Source organism: Quercus lobata, chromosome 8 (assembly GCF_001633185.2).
Source record: "Quercus lobata isolate SW786 chromosome 8, ValleyOak3.0 Primary Assembly, whole genome shotgun sequence".
Classification (NCBI taxonomy): domain Eukaryota; kingdom Viridiplantae; phylum Streptophyta; class Magnoliopsida; order Fagales; family Fagaceae; genus Quercus; species Quercus lobata.
Genome location: NC_044911.1, coordinates 56,886,022 through 56,904,684, shown reverse-complemented (window position 1 = coordinate 56,904,684; position 18,663 = coordinate 56,886,022). Strand labels below are relative to the sequence as shown.

Here is an 18,663-nt window from a genome sequence, read left to right as displayed (position 1 = left end):
TTACATTTTTGGATATCGAGTCATACATGATGCTGCAAGTAACGTGAAAGCAAAAGTGGCTAGTGTGCTTCAGGGAAAGAAATGTCATCCTGAACCTGCTAGTCTATATGCACTTGCAGCGATGGAAAAAAGTTTGGAGAGACACTATTGCACACATCTTGCCGCAACTAGTATATGTGTTAAGTGATGATTGAATTACTATTCATAAGTACCAGTGGTGGTCCCTATGTGAAATTGAGGTAACGCAAACACAAATTAACAAATGTGCAAGTTGTGTCAAAGTGTGTAACAAAATGTGTGTATCTAGATAACTATATCAATTTGAGATTGATAAAACAGATAACTTATTTAAAAAATTTCCAAATCCAGTTGTTATTTGAGTAGTAATGACACTTAGTGCAATAAGATTAAAGAGGTCATAAGTGAATGTGAGGTGATTAATTTGATTTTCAATTGTCATATCTAAGTATGCTTTTATTTTGTGACTAGCATTCAATAACAAATTAACAATCAAGGACAAGATGCTACAATAAGACTACATCACCTCTTCAACTAATGAAAATTATCTTCTGCAATTGCTTCCCTATAAATTAATCACATGTTGTGAGGCAAGTGATGACATGTGGTTACTCTATGGGATGAGTTTGGCTTGTCTATAGTGCTTTTATGCATGGGAGATGACACAAGCGTGATACATGTCTTATAATGTGTGTATTTGTATGTTGACTCAATGTTTTGGTCTAATGTACAAAAGAACTAGATAGAAGTTTTTAACTTCAAGAGATTACCTTTTCAAGAGAAAATCTAAGACCACAATCTTTTATGCCACAACTCTAATATGACAAACTATAAATAATAGAATAAATGTGATAGAGAAAAAAAATTATGCAAACGTGACAAGGCAAAAATTGTAATCTTAGAATAAACTTGCTCTCCCCTTGTGTGTATGTGTGTTAAAAAAAAAAAAGAAAACTTGCTCTCAATCTCAAGCACATTTGAAAATTTACCCCAAGGGACATAAGTCTTCTAACATGACACGTAGCTCATTCTGGTTGAAATCCATTGACTTTATGCCACGTTGGCAAAACAAGACAGCCATTTTCGCATGCTAAAGTTGGTGCCCAAAACGTGGTCTCACACTATTGGACTGTCATCTATTGTTTGTGAAACACAAAGTATCTCCCCCTGCACTTCCCTAGAAAATTTTAACAAAGCTGTAAGTGCTGACCAATCACTGGAAAGTGAAAAGGACAAGGACGCATTATATTCGACCTCTTTTATTATTACTATATTTTTTATTTAATTTTTTAGATCTCTCTCTCTCTCTCTCTCTCTGCGAGAAAGTACACCCACCTTTGCCCAGTACTCTCCCTTTCTCCGAATCCATTTATCGTTGTTTAAACCCCAAACCCAGTGAGTTTTCATTTCCAGAGGATCTAACAAGGTACTTAAAACTATCTTAACCCTTTAACTAGTTTTGTTTTCTGATAAAGTTTGAATCTTTATGCTAAGCTTTACATAATCTATCATCTTTGTTGATTTGTATGATTAGATTTGTACATTTCTGTCATTAGGGTTTATGAGTTTGTGAAAAATTTTAAAAATTTTGTTGTCAAAGAAGCTGTTTTTGATGGTTTTGAAATTGACCCAGATACTGTTTTTATGGATGAGAACAAGGACAAGGATTTATGTGTGAAAAGTGTTTCTGAGTCTGCTACTACTGTGATAGTTAGTGAGCATGTAGCTAGTGGGAAACTAGTTGAGGGGTCTTTGTCTGAGGGAGTAGGGGATGGTGGGGGTTGCAATGGGGGTGATGATATTATGGTGGAGGTTTTGGGGTCTGATGTGTATGTAGATGGTGTTTGTACTGGTGGGGAGGCGGGACGGGGCATGGTGGTGGAGGAAGAGACGGGCTTAGAGGGAGGTGTTAAATCATTGGAGGGAGATGTTGTAGTTAGTGAATTGGGTTTAAAGGGAGGGGAAGTGTCAAATGTTGGAAGCAAGACTGAGGTTGAAGGATCTTCAGGGGTAGTGGAGTCCCGAGAGGAAAGAACCCCAATTGACATGGTGGAGGAGGTTGGGGTTGTGGTGAGGGAGGAGGGGAATATAGAGGGAGGAGCAGTCGAGGGTGCTGTGGAAAGAGGGAAGGAAATGGGTGGGAGTGGTAATGGAATTGATGATGTGACATCACGGGACGTCGGAGCTTTGGATGACAAAGATCGAAATGCTGTAATTGTAAGTGGGGTTAGTGGTTCTTTGTCAGTTGTGGGTTCCACATGTGAAGAAACAAAAGTTGTTCACGTAGAGGAAATTGTTGTGGTTGCCAGGGAGGAGGGTTTAGAGCAAGAAATGGCTGAGAAGGGTGCAGATACAGGTAGGGAAGAAGTTGGTGATGGAGGTGATTCTATTGAGGATAGGAATTCACAGGAAGTTGGGGTTTCGGATGATAAAGCAAGGAATGCTATTATAATTGAAAATGGGGCTAGGGATTCTTCTGTTTCTGTGGATATAGAGAGAGGATTGGTTGTGGATGGTGCTGAGGAAGGTGGGGAGTTGGCTGAGGATGGGGTTGATGCAGCCAATAAATTGAAGAAACAAAAAGTTGGTGTTTTGGGTGACGAAGTTTGGAATCCTGGAATTAATGCTACTGTTATATGTACTTCAACAATTGTGAAAAATTCAAGTTTACAGACCCTAGTTGTTGAGGAAAAATCCTCAGCGGCAGTTAGTGTGGAGGGATTGAATCCCAAAGTTGATGCTTCTGGCACTAGTGATTTGGAAGGTGTTGTTTCTAGTTCTGGAAGAGATCAAAGTTCAATGGTAAGGACAATCTGTGGAGGAACAGAAAAAGATGTTGTAAATCCCAAATCATTGGATGAAGAAAGCAAATGTTCTGCTACAGGGGAAGTTGTAGGAAGGGATAAAGAAGATGTCTTGCATTCCAAAGTTGAAGGAATGGAAACTGCTGCTTTTGACAAAAAATCTATTCGTTCAGTGGAGGAGCAGCAGAAAAAGGTTGAAAAAGTGGGTGGGAGCTTTGAAAATCACAGTCATGTATCTTCTGATCCAGTATCTTCACATCTGTCAAATCAAGTAGTTGTTAGAGGTGATGATATGGTAACGGATGATAAGGGTCCTTTGAACTCTGAATCAGACCAGCATTTTAAGCTTGAAGAATGCATAGACAAAAGCTCTGCTCAGGTTAATTCAAATATAGGGCAAGAGATGGAAGTTGACAATGGTATTGATTCTGCGCCAGTTTGTTTACATGCAGGATTAGAAAAGGTTGAGCATTTAGTAAAGGTTGAGACAATTTGTATGAGCACTGCAAGTCATGGGAATGTATCTTCAGATTCAACATCAACTCAAGTAGCTATTGTTGTGGATACTGCAGCTAAGGATGACAAGATTTCAGTTCCAAATGTTGAAGTTCCAAACACCGTTGAGATGAAATCGTCTTGCTCAGAAACTGCTCAAGTAATCAACAGAAGAGAAACTGCTCTGGTGGACTGTGAAGCAGTCCAAGATTCCAATGTTGAAGTTCCAGGGTCTGCTGAAAAAGATAAACCATTGGAGTCTGAAGAATGCTTAGAACAGGGTGTGGCTGGTGGTCTTTCTCAGCTTGATTCTGATGTAGGGCCAGAGACTGAAGTTAAACCACAGGTTGTCAATGCTGAATGTGCAGATGTGGCGTCCTCAGACCAGCGAACTCAAGTAGTCACTGAAGTTGAAGCTGAAGCTGATGTGGCAGCAGTGGATGGAAATGGTCTTCTAAATCCAAATGTTGAAATGGATATCCAAGTCATTGACAGAGGTGAAACTGTTCCAATGGACACTGAGGAAATTTTAAATTCCAACATTGAAGTAGGAGGATCTGTGGGGTTTGAAGAGTGCTTAGACAGGAGCATGGAATGTGCAGATGCAACATCCTCAGACCAGCCAACTCAAGTTGTAGCTGAAGTGGCAGCAGTGGATGGAAATGTTCTTTTAAACCCAAATGTTGAAACAGATACCCAAGTCATTGACAGAGGGGATATTGCTCCGATGGACACTGAGGAGGTTATAAATTCCAACAATGAGGTACCAGGATCTGTTGAGTTTGAAGAGTGCTTAGACAGTAGCATGGGATGTGCTGATGCAACATCCTCAGACCAGCCAACTCAAGTAGTTGCTGAAGCTGATGCTGAAGTGGTAGCATTGGATGGAAATGTTATTTTAAATCCAAATGTTGAAACAGATACCCAAGTCATTGCTCCATTGGACACTGAGGAGGTTTTAAATTCCAACATTGAAGTACTGGGATCTGTAGAGTTTGAAGAGTGCTTAGACAGGAGTATGGCTGGTGATCTTGCTCAGGTTGACTCAAGACCTGGGCCACAGGTTGGAATTGAAGGTCAAGTGATGGAGGCTGAACATGTTGGTTTTCATGGAGAGCAGGAAATTGAAGATGAGGAAGACAATACTGATACTGAACAGTCAAAAGGCGACAATGAGAAATTTGTTAAACGTGCAGCTCTGAATCCAGGAGGTACTGTTTCAGTTCATCAAGCTAGTTATCAGCTGCCACCAGAAAATGAAGGTGAGTTCGTTGTATCAGATTTAGTCTGGGGTAAAGTGAGAAGTCATCCATGGTGGCCTGGGCAAATATTTGATCCATCGGATTCATCTGAGAAGGCATTGAAACATCAGAAAAAGGACTGTTTTTTGGTAGCATATTTTGGGGATCGAACATTTGCTTGGAATGAAGCATCTCAGTTAAAGCCCTTTCGAACACATTTCTCCCACATAGAGAAGCAGAGCAATTCAGAAACATTTCAGAATGCTGTTGATTGTGCTTTGGAAGAAGTCTCAAGACGAGTAGAGTTTGGGCTAGCATGCTCTTGCATACCAAAAGATGCCTATGACAATATTAAATTCCAGGTTGTTGAGAACACTGGGATCCGGCAAGAATCAAGTACAAGAGATGGAGTGGACAGATCTGCAAGTGCTGATTTCTTTGAACCTGATAAATTAATTGAATACACAAAAGCCTTGGCACATTTCCCATCTGGAGGCAGTGATCGGTTGGAGCTTATGATAGCCAAGGCTCAGTTGCTGGCCTTCTATCGTTTAAAGGGATACTGTAGTTTGCCTGAATTCCAATTTTGTGGACAGTTGTTGGAAAATGACACAGATACTTCAGTTTCTGGGGAGAGAATGCATTCGAGTGATGTGAGTGAGCACGCCACTACTCTTTATAAGGATGCTGAGCTAACTTCCTCTGGACAGGAGATTTTGAAAAGCCGTAACAGCCCTTCCAATAAACGTAAACATAATTTGAAGGATGGTTTATTTTACAAAAAGAAAGAGAGAAGCTTGTCAGAGTTAATGAGTGGGGCGATAGATTCTTCAGATGGTGATAATTTGTTGGATGAAAATACCACTGGTACTTTGGTTTCACCATCCTCTGCCAAAAAACGGAAGGTTTTAGATTACCATGATGACTATGGGCCACAAGAAGGGAGGAAAACTATTTCCTTTGCAAAAGTTTCAAATACGACACCACCTCCTTTACCCAAGCCGTCCTTTAAAATTGGTGACTGTATCCGGAGAGTTGCAAGCCAACTGACTGGGTCTCCTTCTATCCTGAAGTGTAACAGTGAGAAGTTCCAGAAGCTAGATGGAAACTATGATATAACTGCCGGGGATGAAGCTGATGTTTCCCTTCAAGATTCTGAGGATGCCCAAAGAGGGAGGATGATTGTTTCAACAGAGTATTCATCACTAGATGATTTGCTATCACAATTTCAGATGGCTGCACAAGATCCCCTGAAAGGATACGGTTTCTTGAATGTTATTGTTAGTTTCTTCTCTGATTTTAGGAATTCAATAGTATCAGGCCAATATTCTGAGAGGGAGTTGTTGGCTACTGATAAAGTCACTGGTAAAAGAAAAAAAGCATCTCATGCTGTTGCTGGGTCACCTGAAACATTTGAGTTTGAGGATATGAGTGATACTTACTGGACAGACAGGGTCATCCAAAATGGTTCTGAAGAGCAGCCTTCACGTAGAAACAAAAAGAGAGAGTATCAAATTGTCCCTGTTGAACTTAAACCCATTCAAGTGAACCGTAGGCCATATTCCAGGAAGCGATATTCGGAAGGTAATGATGCTGTGGCAGCTGAGAAACCTGTTGGCTATGTGGATGAGAACTCACCGGCTGAAATTCTTATGAACTTCTCCGAGGTGAACTCTGTTCCTTCAGAAACAAACCTGAACAAGATGTTTAGGCGGTTTGGACCTTTGAAGTTATCTGAAACAGAAGTTGATCGTGATATGAGCCGTGCTAGAGTGGTTTTTAAGAAGTCTTCTGATGCAGAAATTGCTTATAGTAGTGCTGGAAGGTTCAACATTTTTGGACCAACGGTAGTAAATTACCAGCTTAACTACACTCCATCTGCTCTCTTCAAAGCTTCTCCAATGGACACATCCCAGGACCATGAGATGCAACTTGATCTTTCTTCTCTTGAAGTTAATCTAGTTTGAAAATTTCAGGTATATATCTACATCTGAATCAGATTTTGATATCAATGATGTTTTGGGTTTCTCCCATGTTTGCTTAAGTACCACTGGTTATCATTTTCAATTCTGAAAGGGTGAAAGATAATAATAACTCCATATAGCTGTTCGCTAGACTTAGACTCGGGTGGGTGTTAGTTGAAAGTGTCTAAATTGGGAGAGAGGAAAGAGATCATTTTATGCCTTTTTACAGTTGGAACAAAAGTGAAAGGAAAAAGGATCTCCGGACAATTTGGTTAGGCTGTTTTTTATGTGATTGATAAATATATATAATTAGGGGGGGTCTCTTTGGTGGTTGTTACTCTGTTACTACAACCATTGAGAATGTGATCAGTGCCTGAATAGACTTCTGTGTTTACTATTGCCTTTTGCTTAACATTCTTCCTTTCATTTTTGTTACTTTTTCTTGGTTCCCCCCCCCCCCCCCACCCTCTTTTTGGGGGGGTCCATGCACCAATTTATGAGCCTAGACACCTAATTGATCGATGCTTGCCAAAAAAGGAAAAAAAAAAAAAAAAACTCTGCTTGTGTTTGTTTTTAGTGTCATATTTTGTTCATAGTTGGTCCCAAACCTGGAAAAAGGGGAGGGTTGTGATATGTTGATGGCGAGCATAAAATTTAGTCACATTATTATTATCATGATGTAGAGAATGATGAGCTAATGAGCTACTGAAATCTGCTTCTTTTTTGGACTGAATTCTGCCATGTTGATTGAAGTTCATGTGGTGGTGCACTTTCATATCTAATTCTTATCTTCTATATCCTTTAGATGTGGTTTTCTATATGCTTACATACCTATTTAAATCACTTTTATTATAGGGGAAGAGAGATGCCGAAGAGAAAAGGTGGATGTAATGATATTGATGATGATGCATAGCACATAATTATCTGAATGAGCTGCTGAAGAAGGTAACCCAGACTGTTAATTCATCTGGTTATCTCGTAATTATTCTGCTCTGGTTTCTTCTTGTTTTGTTTTTATCCGAGATGAGTAATTTTGCTTTGCTCTGTAAGCTTTTGCATGATCCATGTAATGATGTAATCATTGTACAGAAATGTTAACTGACCTTTCCAAATGATTGTTATCCTTGGCGGCTATAAGATTTTGGGTATGGGTCATGTTCTCTTATTATCAAATAGGTCTCATATTTCTCTTTATATTACGATTATCACTGTCAAAACCATGGTGAAGATAACATGGTTTTGTCGCCGAGCTTAGCTTTTCAAGCATCACCATTGCTTTGGGATATTTGATGGATTGCGGTCACACTGAATTTGATGGTTTCATGAGATTTTATGTTTATCATGAAAGTGTTATAATAACATTAGTTACTGCAAAAATAGATCAGAGAAGTATGTAAATTATATTCTTGATGTTTTATATAATCAGATAGCATTTTCATAATAACAACTTGGTAAGTTAAATCCTCTTTTTCTTCTCTATTATATGTGACTAGTGTACTACAGTCAGGTTTGTGGAAATAGTACTTCATTTCAATATCAGATTGGCCCTGAAACGATTAACTTAATTGAGGGAGGACCTTCTTATCCTTGACCATATATTCTGAGCTTAATTTGCTTATTGTGAATAAGTATAACCGCACCTTAAAAAATGCAATGTTTTAAAAAGTTGTACATTCTCGCTGGAGGTGAAATAAGTTCATCCAAACAAAGCAGTAAATTTTTATTTTTTATTTTATTTTTTTATTTTTTTATTTTAAGCCCAATCCTTGTCTACCTATAGCCTTTAACATTTGTGTATTGACGGGCATGTAAACATTATCAGGACTAAACCGCAAAAATATAAATGTTAGTATAAATTAGAGATCCAAATGACATATGATCAACACCTACCTTAATGTTTATTCACTTTTTTTTATACAAGCATTTTTCCGGAGTCAGATAAGAAAATCAACCAAAATTAAAAGTTCCATGTTATAGTTACTGAGCAACATATGCTAGTAAACCTTGTGCAATTTGTTGATCTGAGTCCTGGCATAGTGCATCACAGCTTTGGCTGTCCAATCAGCCTGACCAATTCTTCTAAATATCATGGCTCCTTTCCTCATACAACTGATACAAGTGGAAGATGAGTATGACCACCTTGTTCAGATTCCTCTCTTTTGCAATTATCAGAACTTCTCTCATTACAGGACAGGTCACAATCAGTGTATTCTAGTTTCCCCAAATGTAACTCTCAATAAGGTATCTCTTGATTCAAAAAAAAAAAAAAAAAAAAAAAAAAAAAAAAGTATCTCTTGTAATAAATAGTTAAATACTTTTTCTCTTCTAGTCTTGTAAATCTCATCTAAAACATTAACATTTTTTTTATGAGGGGCCGTTTTTGTTGTGGAGTGGGAAACTCTTGTACTCACACTTCACTTTTTTACATGCGTCCCACATCGAAGAAATCTCCTTTCCCTCTCTGCCTACTCCTTTCTCTTCAGCTCACGCTTATAAGGTAGAGGGAGGAAGGAGTCTTCTTCGTTGTGGGACGCACGTAAAAAAATGGAATGGGAGTACAAGAGTTTCTCACTCCACAACAAAAACGGCCCCCACATTTTATAATTCCAAATAATTATATGAATAAAAACTTTCATTCAGGAAAACACCCCAAATCGGAAAATAAAATTTTTTTTTGAACAATTTGAAAGCCTTGAATTGAAAATTAGTCCCCCAAATTCAAAATATAAGCAAAACTTAAGTGGGTAAAAAATGATTTGAGTTTAAAAATGTCATTTGAAAACAAAAAAAAAAAAAATCAACGACCAATTTATAACATTCAGTGGTTGTTTTAGAGTGGGCAAAGAAAGAAATTGCAATTAGAAGAGCTTTTTGCGTTGTGGAATTTATTTGTGATGGTCTATTGGGGATGTAATATTAATTCTATTGTTTTCCATTAAAACTGAAAACGATTTTGGTTGATTTGTGTTTTTTATCGTACCAAACAACGCATAAGTCTAAAAAAATAATATAGGAATTAGTGCATTTATGAAGGTTTAGATTTTCTCACTATAGTCCAAATTCACATGGAAGATTTGAACATTATACAATCCTTGCAATATTAATACAACTGGCCCAATTTTAAAAAAATAAAATAAAAAAACCGTGAACAGTATCCATTTCATTTTAGTTATGATGAAAATATTTTCTATCTGAAAACATTTCACAACGATACAAGAAGAGCCGTAGATTATACTCCATAGTCACTATTTATGTGTTGACTATGGTAGCATTTGGATTACGTCTACGTTTTCACGCAGACACATTTTTGACTTTTTTAAAGGACCCGTGCCTCTTGTGTCACTTTTTTTTTTTCTGTGAAAACGTTTCCCATAATTCAATTCAAGCTCTTTCTACCTTTCTCTCAAAAAAAAAAAAAAAAAAAAAATTCAAGCTCCAAATACTTAAGCTTACCCGCCACTCATTAGTTTTAGAAGAAACGAGAAATATGTATATACTATATATCATTCATAAATTCATAATAGCCGTTTCATACCTCTCCACTAATCACTCTCAATTCATTAATTTCTATTACCAAAAATAACAACTTTGCTTTGACTAAAAATTTAAAATTTTCCCTCTCAACCCACAATTTTTTTTTTCTGTCTCTCTATCACTCTCAAATCTCAATGGATAGTTTTCAAGAATAGAAGAATCTTAAAGCAGAAGAAGAACTCCAATTATTTGCTATGGCATCAGAAAATAGTTATCAAGAACGTCAATTCCCAGGTCTCATTCTCTCTCTAACTCACTCACTCTTACACAGTCATAAAGGAAAAGAACCATATGTGGTTCTTTCTTTTCATCTTTCTTTTGATTTTAAAAGGGTCTTTGGATATTATGGTATCCACTTTCTGCTGTATACAATTTTCTTTCTTTCTTTCTTATTAATCTGCTTTGTTTTGTGTGTGTGTGTGTCATAATCATATATCAGACATATCAGGTCCAAAGTCCAAACAATGGAAATTCTATTCAATTTCTTTTCTTTCATTAAACCTTTCTCGGTAACTAATCATTAGTTTGATAATGGTGGTAGTTTTTATCATAGTTTTGTGTAAAATATTGAATCTATCGAATGCGGCTAACTCGGGTTTTCAATATTTTTGTCTAATTATGTGAGTTTAACATTTAGCTGATTAGCTTTGACAAGAGCGTCAAGAATTACTGCTATGGTTGATTAGTAATATATGTTGGGACAACTTGTTCATTCCCAGTGCCTTTTCCAGTTTTCCTTTATTGCCACTTGAATGTTTTCACCTTATAGCTCATATTACTATGTATGAAAAAATGGATGGTTATATTGATGAATTGCATTTATGTTTCTTTCTTTTTTTATTTGGCTTGCCCTTGCTGCATTTGTTTGCTGAATGAATAAACAGGTGCCCAACATGGCTTAGTTGAAAGGAAAAAGAAAGTTTTAGTGATTTTGATAGTCAGTAATTCATTATTGCTTATTCTATCTATTTGTCAATCCTGCCTCCATATTTCTACTTGTGTTGAAACTTGAAACCAATTTTTGCTTGAACTCAAAAAATTGGCAGCAGCTCCAGATGCTAGACAGAAAGTTGATGGCTTTATGCGGTTTAAGACCGGGAGTCCTAAGGACCAGGAATCTTTACAACCAAACACAAAGTATAATTTACGCAAGAGTTTGGCATGGGATAGTGCCTTTTTCACTAGTCCAGGTATGTTTACTAAGATGAAAAAACTGGTTTTTGAGTACTATTAATGAAGATTATCCTGTATATATTTGGAAAAAAAAAAAAAATTGTAGTTTTAGACATGTTCTCTACATGCTCAGGAGTTCTGGATCCGGAAGAGTTGTTTCAGACTCTTAAATTAAGTGATATGGGAAATTCACTTGACACAATTGGGAATGGGGAACAAAAGGTTGTGCCTTCTGAGTCCTTGGAAGCTGAAAAGACAAGTAGAACTGGTGAATGTAATCTGCGCAAAAGTTTGGCTTGGGATAGTGCATTTTTCACTAGTGCAGGTAGACTTTATTTCTAGATGAGAAATGATTATATAAACTTTCTATCAATATTGCCTTGCACTATATATTTCTGGTTTATTGTGTATCTTTGCTCAAGAATGTTATTTTATGGATGCTTAGGAGTTCTGGAGCCAGAGGAGTTGTCTATGATGAATAAGGGATTTAAGAAGCCTCATGACTCACGCCCAACGCCTAGGATTGAAGAAATGTGGAGGTCTGTTGAATCAAACTCTACAGTAGAAACTGATGGTTCCCCTCTAACAAGCCTTGAGATTGATCTGTTTGAAGATATAAGAGCATCTGCAAAAATGTCAACTCAAGTATCCAATGTTGCAATTTCTAGTTCCAATTTACAAAGAGGAAGACGCGTGAAAAATGTCCACTGTAAGTAAACTGCAGTTTTTGTACCTTTTTTTCTATTGATATGTTACACATGCACCTAATGAGTCTTCAATCCACGATCTCACCCTCCACCTAGAATATACAAGAGGAGGAGATGCCTGTTAAGCTAGAGCTCATTGGCCAGTTTTTGTACATGCTTGTTGAGAATTTAGAAAGAAGTATTTGTTCATGCCACTTTTACTTGAACTAGTTATTTTATATTCGTGTGCATTACATAGTTAATCCTCATTCTCTGTATATGTACACCAAAAGACTTTATATACATGTGTGCATTACATAGTTAATCCTCATTCTCTGTATATGTACACCAAAAGACTGGTTGATTGTCACTAGTGTTCTGTTTAGAATATATTTGCCTTCTTATTTTGTCCATTGATAATAGTAAAAACTAAAAATATGCTTCTGCTGACTGGTTCTTTTCAGCGTCAACAAAAGTGGATGCTTCCTCTCAAATTCGGGTAGGTTATTGTCATGATAGTCATTCATACGATGATGGTAAACATTAGCTTTGAGGACTCGCTGTATTTGATATTTTCAGATGAAACCCACGCTGCCTTCCAGAGGAAAAAGCATCACCAGGCATGGATTAGAGAGGGTCACAAGTGAAGCTTCTGTTCCCCTACAAGCTCAGGTATGTATTAGTTGTTTAGATTGAATTAGTTTCATTTTTTGTACTGTTGCATACACTACTCACCTATGCATTATCCGAGAAGCTTAGAACAAAATGGGCAATAGCTGATGCTAGTGGTAAGTTTTGCAGTCATTGAAGGGATCTGCAGGTGGTGAGCCTTGACCTCGTATGATGCATAGGTGAACATGCGCTAGTATTAACCAAGATCAATTTTTTTGAAAAAAATTATAGAACTGACTTTAATTAATTAAAGCATGGTGCTGGGAGTGGAGAATTCAATCCAAAGCATGCTGCTAGAAGTAAAGAACTGCATCTATCATCATCTCTTAAGCCACCGAAGATATCAGCAAAGGCTAGCCAAATTTCAAGGGCTTCTTTGGGTGCAAACCATGTCAAATTGAAAACTCAATCTGTGGAAGCCACATCTGGTGAGAATTACCAGCAATATCACATTGTTCAAAACTGAATTGACTTTTTCATTGGCTTTGATTTGGAATTAAAAGTTCATGGATTTGTTACAGGGCACTGTTTGACTCGTACAAAAAAGCCTCCTTTGGGCAAATCATCAATTAGTTTACGTCGATCTATTACACCCCCTCCAACATCTTTGAGGACAACTGGTAACAGTAATGTCAATTTGGTGGCCACTGGTTCTACCTATAAAACTCCTCCAAAATATACTACAACAAACAAAACTGAGCTGGAATATTCCAATTACCCTACTTGTTTGTTATCCATGTCAAATTCTTCCTCTTGTACATCACCTGCTAGCTCCATTGATGGTTCCTCGGAATCATTGTCAATCGCTGTGAATCAAGGACCAAATAACTCCAACGCAAGTTTTGATACTACTTGTAGAGAGGTATTATTTGACCGTAATACCTTTCACGCATCAGGCATGGAGACTCATCAACCTGATGAACCCCATGCTGGATATAAAGGTCAGGAAAAAAGTCCCTCAATTCAGGCCAAGAAAATTTTAGCAGAAATTAACTCTGATCCTTCAGATGTTTCGAGAAAGACTAGGCCTTCGGGTCTTAGAAGGCCATCACCAAAGATTGGATTCTTTGATGCGGTTAGTTTTTGCTTATTTTTGTACTAATTACAGTGGATATCATTTTGAGTTTCTCTTTGAACTAGTCATTTTTTAAAAAGATATGCTATGTTTTTTAGATTTATTTTGTTTTTAATTGACAGGAAACTCAAATGATGCCAATGGTGAATCAAGGTCAACAGTTTCATTCAGGTCTACAAAGTACTTTGACTAAAGGTGGAACTGGTACTAACCCCGATGGAGCTTCAAAGAGAACAAGATATGGCAAGCTTCAATCTCCAAGAACATTAAGGGGGACTAATAAGAACATGAACATTGGTTCTGAGCAAATTAGAGCGTCGAGTCCTGCTTTACTCATCAGGCCTTCAAATCCTGTGCAGTTTGAGGAAGCAGGAAATGAATTCCTTGAAGTATCTACTTTTCCTGGTCCCATGAAAGATTGTTTTGCCACAACTTCCAGAGCTCAGAATAATTCACCCTACAGAATAAGGACCAAGGATTGCTTGAAGCCTAAGAAAGTGGGTAATGAGAGGCATCAAGCAGCAGAACTTGGCCTCCTATCTACTTCAAAGGCAGAAGACAAAGGAATCCAAGGATTTATGAAAAGAAACAAGCAGTCTTCAAGAAAGCATGAAGATGCCAGTATAAAATCTGCAGAAACAAATTTGCATATACTTCATGAAGATGAAAAGGAAAACTTATATGGTGTCAGGAATCGAGTTGATACTTATAGTAGACATATTGGAGCCACTGATCTCTATCATGACGTGGTGATAGACCTTACGAAGAAAAGGGACCTCTCATTCCCTCTTCAGCATCAATAACCATTGGTATCTTATTTTTCTTGGATGACATTGTCATCATTGATTATGACAATAATATAAGGATTTTCTGAATTTATTTTCACTTTGCTGAGATTGTGCAGAGCACAAGTTCTCCTTGACTGCCATAGGTTTCATTTGCAATAGAAGTATATTTGAGTGGCCAACGAAGTCAACAATTCAGAAGGTGGGTAGTCTGGTAGAGTAGGCACCAATTTTTTGTTTTGTAGGACTAGAAGGAACTGGCTAAAGCCATTGCAGCTTATCTGTTTTACAACAATTATTACTCTTCTAAGGGACAATAATTACTTTTTAGCATAGACATTTTGAGTTCTCTCAAAAGCTGTAACCAGAGATGTTTGCTGTCCATGTGTGTTTGGAAATGGCTATATTGGATAATTCCATCATAAATCTCACAGATATGTCTCAGTTCTTCATATTACTCGTGTATAATTTGAGATCTTAGCATGCTTGCCGTTGTGGTTTTATTATGGAATCATGTTTGGAGTTGTCCTAGGATAGATGTAAAATGCAAATCCCTTATGTTTGGAGTTGTCATAGATTTCTAAAAATTTTCATTCTGGTTGTTAATATTTGACACTGTTTTTAACTAGAAACAGGGAAAACTTCATTTTTTTTTAAGATAAAGTTTAGATTTTTAATACATATAGGATAAGTGTCTTTCTTTCCTCACATCTAGGCTTTCAGCTAATAGCTCATTAGCTGTTCTTATTACTATTATTAACCAAAAAAGTGAAGCCAATAATTATAATGGTAAGTGTGATTCCTAGATTGATAACATATTGAATGAATTGGTTGAGCTGTGTGTTGTGTGTGCAGAGTTCTACATCATCGGGTATATACCCGGTTGATATGAGTTTTATAAACAAAAACAAAGAACCTTAATTGAGTATCCTTTTGAATACAAGGCAGATGTGACGAGTTCTTTTCCTTTGATCATTGCAAAAATAGAATAAGAGCTAACCTCGGAGACACTGCCACACAGAGTCCTTACACTAAGGAAACGGCAAAAAAAAAAAAGCTACAAATATTGACTAATAAGTAAAATACTCAAATCCATGAGAAGAGTCTCTCAGTTCATCGTCATAATCATATGTTATAATCAGAAAACAACGGTGAAAAGACATAAATTGAAATTGTGTGCTATTATTAGATCCCGAAACCACAACCCAAAAAAAGAAGAAAAAAAGACAAGAGTTGGGATGATTAATCGACGGCTTATTGTACCGTATCAGGAGAATTTGGAGTTGGAGGCAATTGCTGCTCTTTCTTTAGGACTGCCTTTCGCTCCAGTTCTCGCCACTTGTTGATTGCAGCCGTGCATATGACTGAAAGTAAAAACAATTTCATCAAAAAAAACACAAACAACAGCAATTTCATTACTCCTAAATATATGTAAGATAAAAGGGAAAATGAGAAATTGGTTACATCCAGCGCCAACGAAATACAGCAGACGTAGGGCCTTTGGGCCTGGGGGCCCCGCCGCCTCTTCTCCACTCATGCTTTCTCCTTACACACACACACACACACACTCTCTGCTAGTCTGCTTAGCTTGCCCTGGGAAAAGAGAAGCTAAGTACAGTAGTTAAGAGTTGAGAGAAATCACTAAACTCAGTCAATCCCGATCCCAATAGATTCACAAATCAACGCCTGCGCCTGGGAACGGGGCAAACTTGTCAATTTATCCCTCCCTGCTATTATTATTATTTTTTAATTAAAAAAATGTTAAGAGTTAGGAGTTTTTTTATTTTTTGAGAAAAAAATTGACAAATTGTAGGGGTAAATTGCAAATTATATCTTTTAATTTAAGGTATAGAATTTAAACATCTTTAACCTTTAAGAAGTAAAATTCAAATAATCCTAAAATTTAGGAGATAAAATTTAAATTCTGAAATTTTAGAGTGTAAAATCTAAATACCTTTAACTTTAGGGATATAAATTGCAATGTATTCTAATTGTAATTAGTCACTTCATTGCATAATAAATATTTTTTTAGATTGATGAATATCAATTTGAGTAGTAGATATTACTATTTTCTATACCTATTGTAGGGACGATAGGCCTAAGAGTGCACATCTACATATGTATTGGGCCAGAGGCCCAATTCGAGGACATGAATAGTTCGAGGACAGTTAAACACCTTCCTAAGAACCTGTGTTAGTAAGTAAAGAGGTGAGGCTTGATCATAACCATCCGAGAAGACTGTCCGAGGAGGAATACTTCCTCAGCAGGGCAAAGCCGAGGTCATAAGGGGCGGTCTGACATCGAGGGCAACGGTCCGGACTACTCCACTACTGTGGATAAATATTTAGAAGGAACAGGACATAAGGAGGCCATGAAATATCTCAAGAGAAAGCTGCTACCACTGCATTAAATGCTCTACAGCTAACTTTCTAGCTGCATTAATGTGAAAAAGACCCCTAAACAGTGTTGCATTAGCTGTTCCAACGTACAGAGGGGTTAGGAAGGTGTCCGATGGGACAAGTACTCAAGTAGTGGCTTGGATGATCAACAAGTAAAGGGTTAAGATCGTTTAAGGAGAACTATATAATGGAAGAGATCCTCCATGGAGTGGGAATCGAGAAATTAAGAGAGAAATACTGTAGCAATCAGGAACCAAATTTGTAATCAAATTTAGTAGAAATATATAAGAACTGATCTCTTCGGACTGTTCCGAGAATGATTTTCTTTGGGGTTAAATCAATTTATCTTTCTGTTCTTATCATTGGAACCTACTTTATTTGTTGTCTAATTCATTTTAGCTCAGTTTTACAACCTACTCTCTACAAATTCATTATTTTGGATTTTTTGGGACCTGAGTCCATTCATCTTTTGGGCTAGGGAGCCAAATTTGGTCCTTACACCTATAACATATATATAGGTTAAAATTGCGTAAAAGTGCTAAACATATATAGGTTTGGAAATGATATTTTGTAAGTTTATTTAAAAAATAAATAAATGCTCATTTTTTTAAATATAGATTAGAGACTGATAATGCTCATTTGAAACATCATATACTATATAATAAAAGTTTGACTTAGAAACCATGGTTGCGCCAAGTAGTTTTATCAAATTGCAGAAATTTTGTTAGATTTTAAAACACACACACACACACATATATATATATAATTGTTGTGTCAAGTGGCTGTACCAAATTGCACTAAATTTTTAGATAAAAAAAAAAAATTTTATTTTATTATTATTTTTTTTTTATCTTATCAATTTCTTTGGATAAAGTAACAATAAGTGTTCTAACGAGCTTCTTCTTTTTCTTTTTCTTTTTTAAAATTTTATAAAGTAACAATTTTACTCTTAGCTTATGTTAGTTTTTTTTTTGGGATAAAAATTTATCCTACATCATCTATTTCCTAATAATAAAGTAACAAATTTAAAAGTATTATTTTTTCTTCTCAATTATTTTTTTATTTTTGTATAAAGTAACAAAAAAAATAGCCAATATGTATTAAATTTAATGTAAACTAAAAAAAAATTCTTTCTTTTTTTGGATAAAAATTTATCCTACATCATCTATTTCCTAATAATAAAGTAACAAATTTAAAAGTATTATTTTTTCTTCTTAATTTTTTTTTGGGGATAAAGTAATGCAAGGGTAAAATTCCCAAGTCAAACAATGGGCCTTAGGCCCCATACAGAGTCCAGCCACGACTGAGGAGAAAATGGGGCGCCAAAAAGACTTCCAGCCCAACCCTGATAAGTCCAAACTTATTTAAAAAGACGTCCGAGGAAGAATGTCTCCTCGGACGTACCAAATATGGGCCCAACGTGCACCCTATCCATAATGAGGAATCACTCCAAACGAATATTGGTAGTAAGGATGAGCCTCACAAAGCCGGGAGAAGGAAGAGAATATAGGATGTCCAGGGGTAGACCATAACTGCCGCATTAAATGCAAGGAAGCTACTTTTCTAGCCGCATTAATGTGGAGATGACAGGCGAACAGCGTTACCTTGGCCACTGCAACTCACAGAAAGGTAGGGTGGATGTCCGATAGGACAGGCACTCAAGTGAAGGTCCAGATGATCAACAAGTGTAAGGCTCTTATTACTTTGATGTAGCAATCAAGAACCAAATTTGTAATCAAATTTAGTAGAAATATATAAGAACTGATCTCTTCGGACTGTTCAGAGAATGATTTTCTTTGGGGTTAAATTAATCTATC

At 36.7% G+C, this 18,663-nt stretch overlaps 2 protein-coding genes and 1 long non-coding RNA gene across 4 annotated transcripts; 2 read left to right on the top strand and 1 right to left on the bottom strand.

Moving 5' to 3' along the window:
- Positions 1 to 1,297: 1,297 nt before the first annotated feature.
- On the top strand, positions 1,298 to 7,716 carry LOC115958165. The gene is made up of 3 exons (XM_031076553.1): positions 1,298 to 1,444; positions 1,652 to 6,534; positions 7,378 to 7,716. Exon 2 carries the CDS (start codon positions 1,663 to 1,665, stop codon positions 6,523 to 6,525), a length of 4,863 nt encoding a protein of 1,620 aa, XP_030932413.1. The 5' UTR covers positions 1,298 to 1,444; positions 1,652 to 1,662; the 3' UTR covers positions 6,526 to 6,534; positions 7,378 to 7,716.
- Positions 7,717 to 10,029: 2,313 nt separating this feature from the next.
- LOC115955159 lies at positions 10,030 to 14,738 on the top strand. 2 transcript variants are annotated; one of them, XM_031073213.1, is made up of 9 exons: positions 10,030 to 10,290; positions 11,106 to 11,246; positions 11,363 to 11,554; positions 11,675 to 11,938; positions 12,380 to 12,414; positions 12,495 to 12,587; positions 12,841 to 13,015; positions 13,109 to 13,662; positions 13,785 to 14,738. In XM_031073213.1, the coding sequence occupies exons 1-9, from the start codon at positions 10,251 to 10,253 to the stop codon at positions 14,463 to 14,465; spliced, it is 2,175 nt and encodes a 724-aa protein (XP_030929073.1). In that variant the 5' UTR covers positions 10,030 to 10,250; the 3' UTR covers positions 14,466 to 14,738. The 2 variants fall into 2 exon arrangements, with proteins under 2 accessions (XP_030929073.1, XP_030929072.1); XM_031073212.1 differs by having other exon boundaries at positions 11,103 to 11,246.
- Positions 14,739 to 15,494: 756 nt separating this feature from the next.
- On the bottom strand, positions 15,495 to 16,126 carry LOC115955160. The gene is made up of 2 exons (XR_004084056.1): positions 15,912 to 16,126; positions 15,495 to 15,811 (listed from the first exon to the last, which is right to left on the bottom strand). It is a non-coding gene; the product is annotated as an uncharacterized LOC115955160 (long non-coding RNA).
- Positions 16,127 to 18,663: the final 2,537 nt, after the last annotated feature.